General features: G+C 57.1%; 6 protein-coding genes across 6 annotated transcripts; 3 read left to right on the forward strand and 3 right to left on the reverse strand.

The window, feature by feature from the left end:
• Window positions 1–195: 195 nt before the first annotated feature.
• Window positions 196–3,965, forward strand: KVR01_011455 (uncharacterized protein). Its single transcript, XM_044784566.1, has 2 exons — window positions 196–973; window positions 1,035–3,965. Exons 1-2 carry the CDS (start codon window positions 467–469, stop codon window positions 3,384–3,386), a joined length of 2,859 nt encoding a protein of 952 aa, XP_044639830.1. The 5' UTR covers window positions 196–466; the 3' UTR covers window positions 3,387–3,965.
• On the reverse strand, window positions 3,483–4,944 carry KVR01_011274 (uncharacterized protein; the record flags this gene model as incomplete). The annotated part of the gene is made up of 2 exons (XM_044792105.1): window positions 4,430–4,944; window positions 3,483–4,338 (listed from the first exon to the last, which is right to left on the reverse strand). The coding sequence occupies exons 1-2, from the start codon at window positions 4,720–4,722 to the stop codon at window positions 3,483–3,485; spliced, it is 1,149 nt and encodes a 382-aa protein (XP_044639649.1). The 5' UTR covers window positions 4,723–4,944.
• A 205-nt stretch (window positions 4,945–5,149) lies between these two features.
• On the forward strand, window positions 5,150–7,191 carry KVR01_011144 (uncharacterized protein). Its single transcript, XM_044794704.1, has 3 exons — window positions 5,150–5,859; window positions 5,941–6,135; window positions 6,232–7,191. Exons 1-3 carry the CDS (start codon window positions 5,376–5,378, stop codon window positions 6,588–6,590), a joined length of 1,038 nt encoding a protein of 345 aa, XP_044639519.1. The 5' UTR covers window positions 5,150–5,375; the 3' UTR covers window positions 6,591–7,191.
• Window positions 6,280–9,967, reverse strand: KVR01_011219 (uncharacterized protein). The gene is made up of 4 exons (XM_044790993.1): window positions 9,365–9,967; window positions 8,668–9,257; window positions 7,680–8,590; window positions 6,280–7,613 (listed from the first exon to the last, which is right to left on the reverse strand). The coding sequence occupies exons 1-4, from the start codon at window positions 9,519–9,521 to the stop codon at window positions 7,589–7,591; spliced, it is 1,683 nt and encodes a 560-aa protein (XP_044639594.1). The 5' UTR covers window positions 9,522–9,967; the 3' UTR covers window positions 6,280–7,588.
• Window positions 9,968–10,502: 535 nt separating this feature from the next.
• KVR01_011352 (uncharacterized protein) lies at window positions 10,503–13,194 on the reverse strand (the record flags this gene model as incomplete). The annotated part of the gene is made up of 10 exons (XM_044784255.1): window positions 10,503–10,819; window positions 10,912–11,118; window positions 11,240–11,723; window positions 11,791–11,893; window positions 11,945–12,032; window positions 12,097–12,160; window positions 12,215–12,281; window positions 12,334–12,351; window positions 12,438–13,031; window positions 13,163–13,194. 10 exons carry the CDS (start codon window positions 13,192–13,194, stop codon window positions 10,740–10,742), a joined length of 1,737 nt encoding a protein of 578 aa, XP_044639727.1. The 3' UTR covers window positions 10,503–10,739.
• Window positions 13,195–13,947: 753 nt separating this feature from the next.
• KVR01_011334 (uncharacterized protein) lies at window positions 13,948–16,151 on the forward strand (the record flags this gene model as incomplete). Its single annotated transcript, XM_044793355.1, has 4 exons — window positions 13,948–14,368; window positions 14,785–15,516; window positions 15,588–15,810; window positions 15,914–16,151. 4 exons carry the CDS (start codon window positions 13,948–13,950, stop codon window positions 16,149–16,151), a joined length of 1,614 nt encoding a protein of 537 aa, XP_044639709.1.
• Window positions 16,152–16,525: the final 374 nt, after the last annotated feature.

Raw genomic sequence — 16,525 nt, forward strand, 5'->3', positions numbered from 1 at the left:
GCGCTCCGTAGGGGCTTGACAGGGCGCACAAGTGGAAGGTTGTAGTGACCCCTGCACACGAGGTACTCAGGTGCGCGGTACCTCGGCTCATGATGAGGAACTCAGCATGCTTGGTCACAACGACATCAGGTCCCCTATGATCTCGTTGCACATATATAGAAGCACAGAATGTGACTTCAAATACACGATGTATCACTGGATAGACTGAGATTCGACGACTTGAGCGTATGGCGCCTACCGTAAGGTGCCTGTCTGATCGTCCATGAGTGATGACAGGACCCTGAACTACATGGCCACAAAGTACCTGTCACCGGAGCTTGGAGCTCGAATATTTCTGCTCAGGTCCTTGTCCAGAAGGACATCTGACGGCATGGACTAATAAACAAAACATTACTCTCCCCTGCCGCGCAAACGAAGCACCTGGCTTCAACCTGTAATTCGCAGCACAGCAAAGAATGCATTCACCATGCTGTCGACACACGCAAGGGCCATAGGTCGGCGATTGCCCCTCCTGGGCAGTACAACGCCCTTCCTCTTGGGCAGCAGAATATCTTGCACTCGTCACGCCGTGCCGTCATGGCGCGCCGCCTCAACAGCATCGCAGAAGCTCGACCTTCCAGCCCTGGACAGGAAGTGGCGGGCGGAATGGGATCGCATCAAGGCCAGCCGGCCCCCCAGCGGCCATGGCGAGCAGCACAAAGATAGCAAATACATCTTGCCAATGTTCCCGTACCCTTCGGGCTACCTGCACATCGGCCATCTGAGGGTCTACACAATTGCCGATGTCCTCTCCCGTTTTCATACCCTTCAGGGCAGCAAGACCATCCTCCCCATGGGCTGGGACTCCTTTGGTCTGCCTGCGGAGAACGCTGCCCTTCAGCGAGGCATCAACCCTGCCACGTGGACCAAGGGCAACATAGCGAAGATGAAGGAGCAGCTGCAGTGCATGAACGGCAGCTGGGACTGGGAGCGTGTGCGTTATACCCTGACCGCCCTTACTGTCAACATGGTAATTGACGCAAGAGTGCCCACAGGAGATCTCCACGTGCGACCCCGAGTTTTACGAGCACACCCAGCGCATCTTCCTCATGCTCCACGAGAAAGGTCTCGCGTATCAGGCTGAAGCCGAGGTCAATTATGACCCCGTTGACCAGACTGTGCTGGCAAACGAGCAGGTTGATGCCAATGGCTGCTCCTGGAGGTCCGGCGCCAAGGTTGAGAAGCGCCGTCTGAAGCAGTGGTTCTTCAAAATCTCAGAGTTCCGTGAGGAGCTTCTCCAACACCTTGAGGTGCTCGCCAAAGATGAGTCCTGGCCCGAGCGGGTCATCGCCATGCAGAAGAACTGGCTGGGTAAATCACAGGGTGCAATGATCAAGTTCCCCATCATGGCCCACAGCAACGACGCCCATGCTTCCATCGAGGTCTACACCACCAGACCCGATACCTTGTTCGGCGTACAATACTTGGCGTTGTCTGCAAGTCATCCTATTGTCGTCCGTCTCTCAGAGACTGACCCTGAGCTCCGGGCTTTTCTGGATACCCTGCCAGGTCTCCCACCCGATTCCAAGGTCGGCTATATGCTGCCCAGTATAAGGGCTATTAATCCTCTTGCGTTCCACGAGAACACACCGAACCCAACGAAGGAGTCTCTTCCGGTGTACGTCGCACCCTACGTTCTTGGTGACTACGGCGAGGGCGCGGTCATGGGCGTGCCAGGCCACGACCTGCGGGATAATGCTTTCTGGAAAGAGCATCACTATGACCAACCTGTTCGAACCGTGCTAGCAGCATCCGAAGACGAATCCACGACAGCAATTGCCAATGAACCCTTCTTGGACCACGGCGTTATGAACGCTCAAAGTGGCCCATTCAAGGGCAAATCATCCCGAGAAGGGGGCCAGATGCTGATCAAGATCCTCGAGTCCGTAGGGGTAGCAAAATCTGTTGAAAAATGGAGATTGCGAGACTGGCTCGTTAGTCGACAGAGGTACTGGGGAACACCCATCCCGATCGTGCATTGCGACTCGTGTGGTGCGGTGCCGGTCCCTGCTGAGCAACTCCCGATCAAGTTGCCCGAGGTGGACAACCATTGGGCTGAGGGTAAACCGGGAAACCCACTTGAGTCGGCAACCGACTGGGTAAACACGTCCTGTCCTTCGTGTGGTGGCCCTGCGAAGAGAGACACCGACACCATGGACACCTTCGTTGACTCGAGCTGGTACTATATGCGTTTCATCGATCCGAAGAATGATGGCGAACCATTCTCAAAAGACAAGGCGTCACTTCTTCCCGTGGATCTCTACGTGGGCGGTATAGAGCATGCGATTTTGCATCTCCTCTACGCGCGATTCATCTACAAATTCCTGATGGGCTCGTCTCTTGGCCCCGCCGAACCATCAGGCTCTGTCCACGAGCCATTTACCCGCCTTATCACGCAGGGAATGGTACACGGGAAGACATTTATTGATCCATCGAATGGTCGGTTTCTGAAACCTGAAGAGGTGGACCTCGAGGACCCCTCTAAGCCAAGAGTGACTGCTACCGGAGACCAGGCAGTCATTAGCTACGAGAAGATGTCAAAGTCCAAGTTCAACGGAGTGGATCCCACAGAATTCATCGCCAGATACGGTGCTGATGCAACCAGGGCACACATGTTGTTCCAAGCACCTGTCAGCGACGTGGTCAACTGGGACGAGGATAAGATCTCGGGCGTCACACGTTGGCTTGGTCGGGTGCACGACTTGGCGAAGGCTACTGCCACGCTCAAAGACACCGTGGACAAAGAGGCGACCGAGCATATCAAAGCCCGTGCAGCGAGAGTTCACAGTTTGAAAGGTGCCGAGCTTGCCCAGTGGGACATCGACACTGGCGTCTGGCGGGACGTCCAGAATACCATAGCGTCGGTCACAAAGTCGTACCATGAGGTCTACTCCCTCAACACTGTGATCTCGGACCTCATGATCCTGTCCAACACAATCGCGTCCCAGTCGAGCGCCACCGAGGTAGTCCGAGCCGCTGCAGTCTCGACGCTTGTCAGGATGCTAGCCCCCGTTGCACCAGCAATCGCTTCGGAGTGTTGGGAGAGTTTGGGGATGCAGGAGCCACTCTTCTCCGGTGCAGTGCAATTTCCGGTGCAGGACGGTACTCTGTCGCTCATGAAACCCAGGGAACAGTCTTGTGCTGTGCAGATCAACGGGAAAGTTAGGGACGTTTTGGAGATTGCCGTGCCACCAGAGGGCTTGGGTCAGAAAGAAGTGGAAGCATTGGTTGTAGAGGAGATCCTGCGGAAGGCCGGAGACAAGAAGCTCCCGGCCGTGGAGGACCTTCGCGCAGCGAAGAAGATCATCGTCGTCAAGAACGGCAGGGTCGTGAACTTTGTGCTGTAGACGGAGGATGATACCCATATGCATTCATAGAACCTCCACCCTGCCGCCAAACAAGGCTGGGAGGCAGGGCCTAAGTGGTAGAACAAAAGCAGACTCTCAGCTGCACTGTATTAATACCGAACGACCGTGGCCGCTCCCTCTAATGCGCACTGCTCTACTCCCCTCCAAGACTCTGGCAGATACAAGCTCGTCCTCCTCGGGTGCCGCGTCCGGCCAGTCCCTCCAAACCTCGACGCTCACAGGGGAGGAGCCCAGACCCGCAAGCCCCCCGTGCCGCAGCGCCATCTCCGCGACGCGAAGCGCCTGGCCCAGGTCCCCGACCTCAAACAGCATGACCTTGGGCCCGAGCCGCGCTGCAATGTCGAGCAGCCGGGCGTAGAACACGTCCTCGTGCCTGACGGCGCCGGCGCCGCCGTAGGCCACATCCGGCACCTGCGCGATCCTCGGCTCGTAGTTGCGGACGCTGCGCGCGGTCTGGTGGGAGAAGGCCCACCGGGAGACGTAGGGCGGGTTGCAGACCATGACATCGCAGCCCTCGACCGCCGCCGGCACACCACCACCACCACCACCACCACCACCTGCCTCCTCTTCCCCTGCCCCTCCAAACAGGGACTCGGAGAAGACGTCGCCCCTGATGAAGCGCACCGACTGCCCGGGGGCCTCGGGCGCCTCGGACACGAGGCCCCTGGCGATGTTGCGCGCCAGGTTCTCCCGGGAGAGGCGCACGGCGTGGGCGGAGATGTCGACGCCCGTGACGTGGAGGCCCCCCGGGATGGCGGCGCGGAGGAGCGAGTAGAGGAGCAGGGCTATGCAGCCTGTCCCTGTGCACAGGTCCAGGACGCGGAGGGCCTGTGGGGGCTTGGTGGTGGTGGTGTTGGGCCCGCTGCTGCCTGGGAGGGACCCTCGCCTGATGAGGCCGGCCAGGTGGGTTGTGTATGCTTCGGGCTCAGGCCTTTTGTTTTCTCTCTCATGGTCAGCGTTCTGATGGTGAGGTTCTGGCCAGGGGACGGACGGTTCAAGGGTCAAGGGTCAAGGGAGCATACCTTGGGATCAAGACGCCAGGGCGGCATTTCAGGTCCAGGTTGCCAAAGGGCTGGCTGCCTAGGACGTACTGCAGGGGCTCGCCCCTCCCGCGCCGGCGGCACAGCGAGGCGAGCTGGTGCTCTGCCCTGGAGGGCGACGCCGGCCTCCCGCGCTGGAGCTCCTCGACGTGTTCACGGATCCATCGCAGCTCGTTGAGGGTCGAGGGCAGGTCCCGGCAGGCTGGCAGGAGTGTTGCTGCGTGCGGTGAGATTCTGTAGGCTTGGCGTATCGCACCCGGGGTGATGCGAGGCATTGGTGAGAGAGTCCGCTCCACCAGCCTTGCTCTGTCTCGACAGACGCGCACACTTGTGGTGGTTTCAAGTGGACGGCATCGTAGGACAGGGTAATTTATACAACTGCTTTGGCCCCGAAAAAAAAAACAGGGGGCTCCTCCACAGCGTTCTGTATTGGTTTACCTTGACAGCACAAGAAGACGCCGATTGCTTGAGACTTGGGGGAATCCCTGAGAGTTTCCAAAGAATGTCCACTGTGTAATAAGAGGCTATATCAAAGGAAACATTGAAATGTTCCTAACCCCCAACCCTCACTAGCACCTATTATCAGTTTGGGGTTATACCCTGATGCAGGTCATCCATCCTCAGAGATAACTACACAGTATCGACTGATAACGTTGGTATCCACTCCTGAGACGTCAAACAACCGTCTTCGTGTTAATGGTGGCCGAGGTGCTCTTGCAACCACCGCCGGCACCACCTCCGTACATGGTGTGGGACGATGTCGGAGCTGCCGTTTCCCTGGCACACCCTCCCGGCCCGTTTGGAGTCGGGCCTGCTTCCCCGCCCCTGGTTACGTATTTTGTTTATACATATCTACGGTGCAGTATGCGATGATGTAGTAGTCAACTGTTTCTAGAGACCAAATCCTGTAATTAATATTGCCTCCCATATGGCCGAGAGACTAAAAGCAATAAGCAACACCCTAAAGATGCCGCCCAAGCTGAACGAGAACGGGATCCCAAGCTTCGACGACCTCCCTCTCAGGGAAGGGGACCCTCACCACTCGGCCTGGGGCCTGTACGGCGACAACGACGAGCTGGGGACCCTGAACCGCCTGACCGACGAGCGGGTGGCGGCGGCCGCGAGGGATGAGATCAAAAAGGGGACCCGGGTGTCGCTCAACTGGCCGCTCGACGCCCAGGGCGAGTCCGGCTTTTTCCAGCGGAAGCTGTTCCACCAGGAGCTCTTCCAGAAGCCGCCGCGGGTCGTGAACGATGACATCTGGACCTTCAACACCCAGGTGTCGAGCCAGTGGGACGGGTTCCGCCACTTTGGGTACCAGAAGGAGAAGAAGTTCTACAACGGCGTGACGCTGGAGGATATCCACGGCAGGGACGCCGACGGCAAGAAGACGACTGTGAATGGAATCCATGGTGAGTCTGTGTGACCGCCCGGGGATCCTGAGAGACACGCAGCGCCGTCGGGATCTGACCTGAGGGCTGACGGGTGTACAGCCTTCACCGAGCAGGGGATCGTGGGCCGAGGGATCCTGGTTGACCTGTACAGCTGGCGCCAGAAACAGGACGACCCGGCCCTGAGGGAGTTCAACTGCTTCGAGACGTCGTCCATCCCGCTCAGGGACATCAAGGCGTGCCTGGAGGCCCAGGGGACAGAGGTCAAGTTCGGCGACATCCTGTTCACGCGCACAGGTGAGGAGCATCCCATCCCTCCCCCTCCCCCCTTCAGACAAGAACATGCACACAACTCGCACATGAGGCTAACAGAACACCTACCCCTCCCCCCAGGCTGGCACGCCCAGCACGCCCAGCTCCCCGAGCCCGAGCTCAGGGCGCACCAGGCGCGGCTCCCGCACCGCTTCGGCGGCGTCGAGCAGTCCGAGGAGATGATCCGCTGGGTGTGGGACAACTTCTCCGCCGTGGCGGGCGACCAGCCGTCGTTCGAGGCCTGGCCCAGCCGCGAGGACTGGGCCCTGCACGAGGTGCTCCTCGCCGGCTACGGGTGCCCCATCGGCGAGCTGTTCTGGCTCGAGGGCCTGGCCGAGGCGTGCGCGCGCGAGGGCAGGTGGAGCTTCTTCGTCGCCAGCGAGCCCTGTAATGTCCCCGGTGGTGTTGCGAGCCCGCCGAATATCTTGGCCATCTTTTGAGTGAGTTCTTGTTGGTTGGGAAGCGGGGTGTTAGGCATGGGGTTGGGACGCCGTCGCGGGTTGGCCGTGGGTGTGTTGGGGAAGAGCTGTGTCTCTTGATGTTTATGACGATGGACGCGAATACGGGTTAACGCTATCTCTGCAAGTGTCTGTCTTACCCCATGCTGATAGAGCATGTATATATTGCTAGGTACCCACATATATGCTCCTGTCATCAGATATGTCGTTTTGCTCCGGGATCAACATCTCTGATCACCCAGACTGACAAGGAATTCGACAGTGACGTCGCAGTCGGCGTCGACGGGAAGAGATCACCATCGTCATCAAAAAGGACCGGGGGGTGGGCAGTGCACGCGCAGGGACTGACGTTGCCCGGAAGAGGGAGCTGTAAATGCCTAGGTAGGCAGTGTTCAGTACATGTTGGCTCAGGGGCCATCACGATCTTCAGATTCAGTGCAAATTTCACCCTTGACACATGCAGTTTTGAACAGGCCCGAGAAAACACTGAAGTAAATGTTCCATCATGTGTCGAGGTGAGAGGTACACACATTCCACGTACGCACGTACCGAACCCACCCCCATCCCCCCTGACCTCCCTCCCTCGTGAACTGTTTGAAGCAGCCTCTCTTCCTTTCGCCTCGCTGTGTCTAGACTCTTGCTCAGCCTTTACAGCTGTATACAGTGGTGCCACGAAATCACGACCGGCCCTTTGGGCCGGCAGAAAACCTGTGAGAAAAGGGGGGAATAAGGCATCATGAGCCTGTTGCGGACAAGAATATGAAAAAAGCTTGCTGGTTCCGACAAGAGGATATGCTTCGCCGGTTTTTGACCCTGTTGCAGCCGTTGTCCCAATACACACCGACCGCGTGGCCTGCCATTTACCAGGTGAGCGGGCGTTCTCGACATTTATGCTTGCGTCCCATCCCTGACTGAAGCTTCGTTGGGCATCCACCAGCCTGTGCCGCCTGATCTTGGAGAATGCGGTGCGGAAGTAGAAATTATCTCTTGCGGGTATCGCGATCACTGTAAAGCACGTCAGTCAATAAATTCGATACTGGTCAGAAATGAGTCCAATCGGCAAGTACTCACGTCGAAAGTCGCCTGGAGAGCGACTGGAGCTTCTTATCATTATCCGCCTCCCGTGTTGCCCTCTCCAGGGCCTGCTGGCGTTCCTCCTCAGTGGCGCGCTGAACCTCTTCGTGGGTAGGAGGTAGCCTTTCATTCTGAAGGTCGACCTTCCGGGCATCTTCGAACGTGCTGATGGCGTTCTTGATGCCCTCGGCTCCCAACATAAGGGTACCCGCCGGCAGCCTTCCTCCAGAAACAGTCTTGAGTTCCGTAACACTCTCAGATTCTTCTCGGAGGACCTGGAAAACGCGGGAGAGACGGCCAATCGCGAGGATCTTGTTCTTGATTGCCCGCCTCTTCGCCTCCACCGAGTCTGGGTCCACGTTGGCCGAGGGCGTGATGGGCGGCGACACCGGCCCGGGGGACGAGGAGGAATCATCACGGAGCTCATCCTCGCTGCACGTGCTAAGAATGGCAATGAGCATGTCCGTGATCTTCTCGCCGACGAAAGGCAGAGACCATGTGAAGACATCCATGAAGTTGGGCAGCCAATATGGGTGCGGCGTGCAGTTGAACTGCCGGATGTTCATGACATTGTTCTCGTACTTCAACACGGCGGCCTTGTTGTTGTAAACGTCGAGGTAGTTTGGGGCGGAGAAAATGGTCATAACACTTGGGAAGCCCGTCGTCCTCGTCTTACGGTACATCCTATATCCCGCATCCTGTGCCTCATGTGCGCGGATGACCGACAACAGGTTGTTCTTTTCGAGGAACGCGCATGCTGCCGGGTATGAGAAGAAGTACGAGCAGCCCCTGACGTGATTATGCAGGAAGTAATCGTTGGTCTTTTCCTGGCCAAAGTCCTCGAGCGGATCGGCCCAGAGGATGTCGCACATGAGGCCCTGCGTGGGTGGTTCTCTGAATCGGTCAATCTGTAAAACTGGTCAGCAGCCTGGGACGACGTGGCGGTGGGTGCTCGTGACGACTGGCTGGCGGCACGAGTGCTTACATTTCGGATATCGTCAAGGGTGTGCAATTCGGGGCTCAGACCACCATGGATACACAGGAACTGCTTGTTCATGACTGCGGCAAGAGGCAGTGAACAGAAGGACTCCATGCAAGCCTCGTATACGGCCTCGGAGTACTTGTGCTTGCATTCGAGCTTGAAGGTGAAGTAGTCTGTCAAGTGACGGCATTCGTGGTTTCCCCGGAGCAGCCACAGTGTCTTTGGGTAGTGGATCTTCAACGACCAGAGGTACAGGACACACTCGATACTGAAGTAGCCACGGTCGACGTAGTCGCCTAGGAAAAGGTATCTCGTCTCGGCGGGGTCGCCTCCGACCTCGAAAAGCTTCATGAGATCGTAGTACTGGCCGTGGACGTCGCCACAGACGGTTATGGGGGCGTCCATCTCCAGGAGGTTGGGCTCGGAACGCAGCAGCTCTGTGCCCTTCCGGATGATCCATAGCGCCTGTTCCTCGGTCAGGCGACCCTCCCTGTAGAAGTGCGACTTCAGGAAGGCGATGTCGGGCTTGCTCTGGGTGTCGTCCTCGAAGAATTGCTCGTCGGTGGGCTTCAGCATGGCCGGAGCTTGGACATCTGGGTTGGGAGGGCGGCGGTGATCAGCGTGTGACGTGCTGCAGCGGTGTTTGTGGCTTGCGGTCGAGGGGGTTGGCAAGCGGGGTGGGCGGCAGGGGAACACATACCTTTGCAGACCCTCTCCATGGTGCTGACTTGGCTGCCATCTTCCATCTGGTGGATGGAGAAGTCGATCTCGGGCAGCGGCTTCTTCTGCTGTATGGCACGGATCGCATTGTCGACCTGGGCGTTGCGAGGGTCCGAACCGGCGCCGTCTGCGTCCATGGTGGGCGGCGAGGACGACAAGGCGAGGCAACCCAAGGCGAGGCGAGGTGCAGCGAGGGGTACGAGACGAGAGGGCAAATCAGCGAGGAGCTGTCCGTCGTCTCAAGTCTAGAGGCTGTTTGGCGGCCCGGCAAGGTTCAGCAGTACGACACGCGGCAGCTTCGAGGACGGTCGTCAGGATGCTGGTGATGTGGAATGGGCAAGCGGTCGCCAGAGCCTTGAAGGGGTCACGAGAGGTTGCAGGAGGCGAGGATGGCGAGTTGGTGAGGTAGGGCTGAGAACAGGTACCAGGGCATTGGAGGACGGAGAAACAGACAGCAACCAGCCCAGAAGGACAAGCAGCAGACAGTAAGACAGCTGGAAAATCGCAGCCAGATGGGGTACTGCCGAACGAGTGGAGCCCCGCCAACGGCCAGGGGACCTTCGCTTGAACCCCCTCGCCCAAGCTTGGGCTCCCCCTCAGCCCCTACGGTGGCACGTTGAGTGCGGCCCAGAACAAAGCACAGCTAATAATCCGCACCGCTTATCGGTGGGCGTGCTACCCTGGTATCTTTCCCCTTTCGGTCCCCTCTGACTTCCTCTTTCTGACCGTCTCTCAACTACAACCGCGCTGGGAGTCAGGCTGTCAGGCTGTGGATATTGTGCTATCATGCCCGGGGCAGGCTCCCCAGGCCCGATGTTAGCACGCTACTGAGCAGATTGGACTCAGACTACTGATGCCCAGGAATACGAAGCCCCTATTCGGGATACCTGTATGGCCAATCGACAGAGAGCTAATAAAAAAAGGGGTGCCGAACATCCAGCCATGGCAGCGGAGTAGGGTCGCCCCTCCAGCCAGCCCAGCCAGCCCAGCCCAGCCCAGTGCTTCACAAGCCCTGACTGTTTGGATTGTAGTGTATCAAGTACCTAGGTACCTACTCAAGTATACACTCCGTACTAGACTATAGTTGCACCACTCAAACGTCACAGCATAGCATAGACTCTGTATATAAGATCTGCATCTGAAAGTCTATATAAGTATGTACTGGACAAGACTGCTTGCAATCGAGGGCTCCCTTACTCCCTTTTCTGCCCCCCCCCCTCGCCCCCACCGCCTATTGTCACACTGGTCCCAAGACATAAATCTCGTTCATCCCGCTCCGCCAAGGCCCAAGGCAGACAGCTGAGGCCGCCTTCCTTCGCAGCCTTGCCGTCCTTCGTCCTGCGGACTGACACCATCTACCCAATCACCTGGGCCATCACCTGTTCTCGCGGCAGGTTCGTGTTTCTCCAGCGAGACACGAAGTCGTCCATGTTGACTACAGCCGCATCACACGAATTAGTTATATACTCGAGACCCGCTGGCGGGAGGGGGGGCTTCTTCGGGCTGGTAGGTGAAGGGCAGACTCACTGTAGCCACCGCAGATTCTTCTCAGCCCTGTGAAAGCGCTCCTGCCGTGTAGGACTCTGTGGTTGTTGAAGATGACCGTCGTTCCCGGCCTTAGCTGGTACCAGTATTCCAGTTCCTTGCTCCTGAGTATTTTCTCCCACTTGGCCGCAGCTATGTACCACGCCATGACTTTTCCTGATTTAGTCTTGGTATTCTTCATAGGTACCACTAAGTTTTTAAATCATGTCAGTGTCCATAGTCGATTTGCGATGTGTATGAGCACGCGTGTGCCCACGGTCGATAGCTGTCGACCCTAGTCTCTCCTCTGGTCATCTGAAGGGCAACTTACCGCCTCGGTCGTCATTGTTCCACCTGATCTTCGTTACCGTGACTTTAGGGCCCAGCTCAATGACTGGAAACAGCCTGTCCGGCGTGATAGTGACCCCCTCGTTGCCGCTCGCGTGCCACGGGAGATCTCTCTGGGTCAGCTCCTTGAACGATGACGGTGCAGATGACTTTAGTTTGGAGGCAGCGTGAAACCCGTCAACAAGCAACGACTCTCCCCCGGTGGCCTCTGTCTCCCCTGGGGCCGGTGTGTGAGACAGCAGGTGGAAGGCTTGTAGGCCGACGGGGTCTGTGAAGTAGGTCGTGTCTGTATGCGCAGCCAATGCTATGTTGGTGTATGCCGTGTCTGCCTTGGCCATGTCTGGAATGAAATCGTAGAAGCCGCCGTAATGCGTCTCTCGGATGGGGCCGATGCGCTCCAGCAACTTCTTTGTGTGGATCGAGTCGTCGAACGGCGTGCCCTCGACAAACACGAGCCCAAGTTTCATCTGCGACGGGACGAGTCAGATTCATCAGAGGTCTTTTTGAATGAAATGTGTGCAGCCCGGTTCCTACAATAAGACTGGTCATCTTGGCCACGCCCTCTTCCGAGTCCATGACTTCAGAGTATGTCACGGTCGGTGGGTTCTCCTTGATCTCGGCACCCCATAAATCGCGACTATGATGGTCAGCAAGCATGGCGTTGAAGGGATTCGGAGCTGTGACGCACTTTTGGGGGCGTGTGAGCCTGGCGTGGTTCCCAAAGTAGTGCTCCAGGAAAGCCCAGTCATAGAAGCTCTCGTGGCGTTCAGGCGGCCCTACGTGAGAAATGATCAAGATTTGTTCCCGAGCTCGGCAGTTGCAAAATCCTTTATTACTTACATATGATCTTGACACCACGCTCCTCAGTCTGGACTTCAAGGGGCCGCGGGGTGAGAAGGGGACTCTGAGAACGCATGCCTTAGATCATATTCCAGTGCTGCAATGACTCTCAACTCACTGTCAAGATGTTGAAGCTTCTCTGCATGGTTTCCTGGTTGACGCACTTGGGGCAACGGCAGTTGTCTCTATAGAATGTGAGCACTGATTTACCACTGTTCGTCAGAAGTCGCATCTCACCTCAACCATGTGTGCGGCCTGTAGTATCACGTCAGTCGCTAACAAGGGGAATTGGTATTAGGATAGGACGAGGCATCCAAGCCTGTACCCAAGGGAACTCTCACATAAAGTTTCGATGTTTCGATGGAGTAGTACCGTCTTGTTTGTAGAAAAAGACACCAGCCGGGGAAATTAACGCCTTGTAAGGTGCAGTCCCGCCCGAAACATCCACTGCTTCCCTGACAGTTTCGATTTTCAGGCGATCATCATAGTTCATCGGGGGGTCAGTCTGAGCAGAAGCCTCTAAGCCTTTCTTTTTCTTCTCCTTTGACACAGAGCCAGGAACTGATTTCAGGGCCTTGGAAGCCTTTTTTTTCTTGCCCTTTGACACAGAGCCAGGAACTGAGTTCAGGGCCTCGGAAGCCTTCTCCTCCTTGCCCTTCGACACAGAGTTGGTAACTGATTTCAGGGCCTCGGAAGCCGTCTCGTCCTTGCCCTTTGACACGGAGTCAGGAACTGAGTTCAGGGCCTCGGGGGCCTTTTCTTCCTTGCCCTTTGACACAGAGCTGGTAACTGAGCTCAGGGCCTCTCCATCTTGGACGCCAGGGGGCAGTTGGGAGCTCCACCGCCGACTGCTCACCCCGGCGAGGACTTTACCTGAGGCTGGGCAACTGCCCGGCAATCTCCAAGCTGGCCCTCTCAAAGCGGACAGAACAACACTAGATGTCACAAGAATCCTTCAGCCGCCGGACCAAACACGTGTTGTTCGGCGCTGCGTTGTGCAGCTATGCCCGCGGGCGAACCCGTACCTCGCTTGTGATGGAGTACGGGAGGGGAAGACTGTTCTCACCTGGGGCCTCGGCTGAGGACACGCGCTGCCATGGTGTGCCAGAGAACGAGATGGCTGGAGACCGAATTGGCCCAAGGGAAACGATCGGCTAGAAAAGGTTCAAGGGGGTATCGAGCTGGGTAGGGCCACACTATGCAGAGCTTGAAGGGGTTGGTGTGAATATTGGTGTTAGTTGGTTGGAGGGCGGAGGTTTTGGTCATCCAATTGGTGCTGGTTAGTGAGCCATGGTCGATTTAACGTAACTTCGGCTGTGACAATAATATTCTCACTGGGCGTCACATCCCTTACCACATCTATTCTGCTTTTGCTGGATCTTGGCTTCAACAACAATTATCTAAGAGATTCCCGCTATCGGATGCCTTGTGATCACACGATGCACCATCCTACCCCAGAAAGATTGCCCCGGATTGTCATGTCGATGTGGATTTGACGGTCACCTGGGGAGTTAGGTTATTATGGGGTAATAGGCCAAAAATTTTGCCTCAGAAACACCGGCTAGCGACTCAAGTCCGACGTTGAAAAGAAAGGAACGGCCCGCAGCTCGCCCAAGATGATAGATGATCCAGATAAACTACTCCTTTGTCCTCGGGCACGATCCAAACCTATTCTCGCGGGGAAAAAGGGACACCAGTCGGACTCATAGGTTTTCATCTTAGAGATCATCTCTCGATATTGCCAGATACTAGCCCGATCAGACAGGCTGTTACACAATCTTTCAAGATTCACTCACCCGGACGAATCGACCACCAAATCCAACAGGGGAAGGACTAATCTCCACCACCGCCATGGCCACGGCGTACGCACACGCGCCCAGCGCCAACGGGGCCGACGCCAACCTGCCCGAGTCGCGCGTCCTGATCATCATGACGGGCGGCACCATCTGCATGCAGCCGTCCAAGGACGGGCTGGTGCCCATGACGGGCTTCCTCGAGAACGCCATGGCGCCCCGGCCGACCTTCAACGACGGCTCGCCGCCGGTGCAGATGCACGCCTACAAGGGCGGCGAGAAGCTGAGCCTCGACAGCCTGAGGACCCCGCCCAGCTCGTACTCACGCCACGTCCGCTACGGCATCCTCGAGTTCTCCCCGCTGCTCGACTCCAGCTCCATCTCGTCCGTCGGCTGGACCGAGGTCGCCCTGACCGTCAAGGAGAACTATCACCTGTTTGATGGCTTTGTGGTTCTCCACGGCACGGACTCGCTGGCTTGTGAGTAATCATTTTCTCGGGTTTCTCTGTTGGGTTCTCAGCGCGGTTTGCTCCCTGGAGCCATCAATTGCCAGTTACTCTTCTGTATAAGAGTCTTCTATGTGACGACCTTCTACGGACGACAGTCCATGGAGGAAAAATGTTGTTGCTTGCATATCAAGGAGAGACCTGCCTCTTCCGAAGACAGTGACAGTAGTACACTGCAAAGCGAACTGTGGAGGTACATCAGTTTATTCCATGGCATGTTTTGGCTAGCCTGAGCTTTCCTGAACAGTCACGTATACGACTCACAATGATCTTGATTCCTCATACAAGTGTTTTGAGGCTACGGGATCTTTAATCAAGGCCATTTTTTTGGTTCTCATTATGTAGACGTGGGCATTCGAGCAGAAACATGTGCTAATACAAGAGAACAGATACGGCATCAGCACTGTCTTTCATGATGACAGATCTGGGGAAGCCAATTATCCTCACAGGCTCCCAAGCGTCAATTTTTGCCCTCCAGTCCGACGCGGTGGACAACCTGCTGGGCTCCCTGATCATCGCAGGGACCTTTGTGATCCCGGAGGTCTGCCTGTTCTTCTCACACACCCTCTTCCGGGGAAACAGGACGACCAAGGTGTCCGCATCGGCGTTCGAGGCCTTCGACAGCCCCAACTGCGAGCCCCTGGCCAAGGTGACCAGCCTGGGCGTCGACGTCAAATGGTCGCTGGTGAGGCGTCCCACCAGGATAGCCGAGTTCCAGGTGACCAAGTACATCGACACGGCCCACGTGGCCTGCCTGCGCATCTTCCCGGGAATCAAGCCCGAGATGGTGGACTCTGTCCTGCGTGTGCCTAACCTCAAGGGCCTGATCCTCGAGACGTTCGGTATGGGTAACGCCCCCGGCGGCGTGGACGGCAGCTTGACCAAGGTCATCAAGGAGGCCGTCGAGAGGAAGATCGTGGTTGTGAATGTGAGCCAGTGCACCAACGGCTTCGTGTCGCCGCTTTACGCCCCGGGCTTCGCGCTGGGGCGTCTTGGTGTGGTCTTTGGCTACGACCTGACAACCGAGGCCGCCCTGACAAAGCTCTCGTACCTTTTGGCCGTTGAGAACCTCTCTTACACGGACATTACCACGCAGATGGCCCATTCCATCCGCGGTGAAAGTAAGCAGTCCCGCTTCTTCGGGAGTCTCTACGAGTCTTGATGACCTGGTGACTAACACATTGCCTCACAGTGACCGAGATGTCAACACCCAGCTTCTCGCACCCGTCGGGAACCCTGGACGCGCTCGTGGGAAGCCTCACGGCTGCCGAGTCGGCGTTTACCGCACTGGGCTATGCAATCCAGAGAGGCGACCTGCGGAACGTCCGCGAGGCTCTCGATGGGGGTGAGGCTAACTACCAGCTGCTAAAGATGGCGGACTATGCCGGAAACACAGCCCTCCACCTTGCGGCTATGTAAGTTGCCCTTTAGCCCTTGAAACGGCCCGAAAGACCCCCTTTTTTTTTCTACTTCGGGAGGTATAACATACGATCGATCAGGCTGACACGAAGCCCGTAGGAGCGCAAACGTGGACATTTTACGGGAGCTGCTCACCCGCGGGGCCAGCGTGCACACGAGGAACTCGGCGAACAACACGCCGCTCTTCCTGGCCAGGCGGACGGCCCACAGGGAGTGCGTGGAGCTGCTCGAGGGCGCCGGAGGACACCTCTGGGTGGACGAGAGGGCCCGCAGCGGGGCCTCCACGCCGAAATCTGCGGACTTCCCCCTGAGCCGGCCAATGTCTCCGGGGATGTGATGGGTGTCCGTCCATATCTCCGCCCTACCGGACTACCATCTTGCAAATCCTTTACCCCCGGCTGATTTAGTCTCTATCAGCGAGGGGTATCATGACTTGACTTGCCCAAGTCCTTCCCCCACCGGCCGAGATTGGCCTATTACCCCATTCCAGCCTGCCTCCCGACAGCCTGCTTGTCTGTGTGCATTAGCATATAAACAATGAGGCTGGATATTGCGGGCCAAGTATGGTCGACTGTGCCTATGCTTGGAAGTGCAACATGCAAGCTGCTGTTTCGGGAACAGACTATTGAGGAGCCAGGCCAGGCACGAACACCCGTTGGGTCGCGGAGGTTGGCTGGATGTGCACGTTGTGTGACTGATGCGGTGATATAT

The sequence above is a fragment of the Diaporthe batatas genome (genome assembly GCF_019321695.1).
Source record: "Diaporthe batatas strain CRI 302-4 chromosome Unknown Contig00015, whole genome shotgun sequence".
NCBI classification, from domain to species: domain Eukaryota; kingdom Fungi; phylum Ascomycota; class Sordariomycetes; order Diaporthales; family Diaporthaceae; genus Diaporthe; species Diaporthe batatas.

Excerpts from the sequence above, each read along its gene's own strand:
- KVR01_011219 (XM_044790993.1), bottom strand. The coding sequence starts at position 9,521 with ATGGACGCAGACGGCGCCGGTTCGGACCCTCGCAACGCCCAGGTCGAC. Across the intron at positions 8,591-8,667 it reads CCCTTGACGATATCCGAAAT|ATTGACCGATTCAGAGAACC; the intron begins GTAAGCACTCGT and ends CCAGTTTTACAG. Across the intron at positions 7,614-7,679 it reads CTCTCCAGGCGACTTTCGAC|TGATCGCGATACCCGCAAGA; the intron begins GTGAGTACTTGC and ends CGTGCTTTACAG.
- KVR01_011455 (XM_044784566.1), top strand. The coding sequence starts at position 467 with ATGCTGTCGACACACGCAAGGGCCATAGGTCGGCGATTGCCCCTCCTG. Across the intron at positions 974-1,034 it reads GCAGCTGGGACTGGGAGCGT|GAGATCTCCACGTGCGACCC; the intron begins GTGCGTTATACC and ends GAGTGCCCACAG.
- KVR01_011144 (XM_044794704.1), top strand. The coding sequence starts at position 5,376 with ATGGCCGAGAGACTAAAAGCAATAAGCAACACCCTAAAGATGCCGCCC. Across the intron at positions 5,860-5,940 it reads GACTGTGAATGGAATCCATG|CCTTCACCGAGCAGGGGATC; the intron begins GTGAGTCTGTGT and ends ACGGGTGTACAG. Across the intron at positions 6,136-6,231 it reads CATCCTGTTCACGCGCACAG|GCTGGCACGCCCAGCACGCC; the intron begins GTGAGGAGCATC and ends CCCTCCCCCCAG.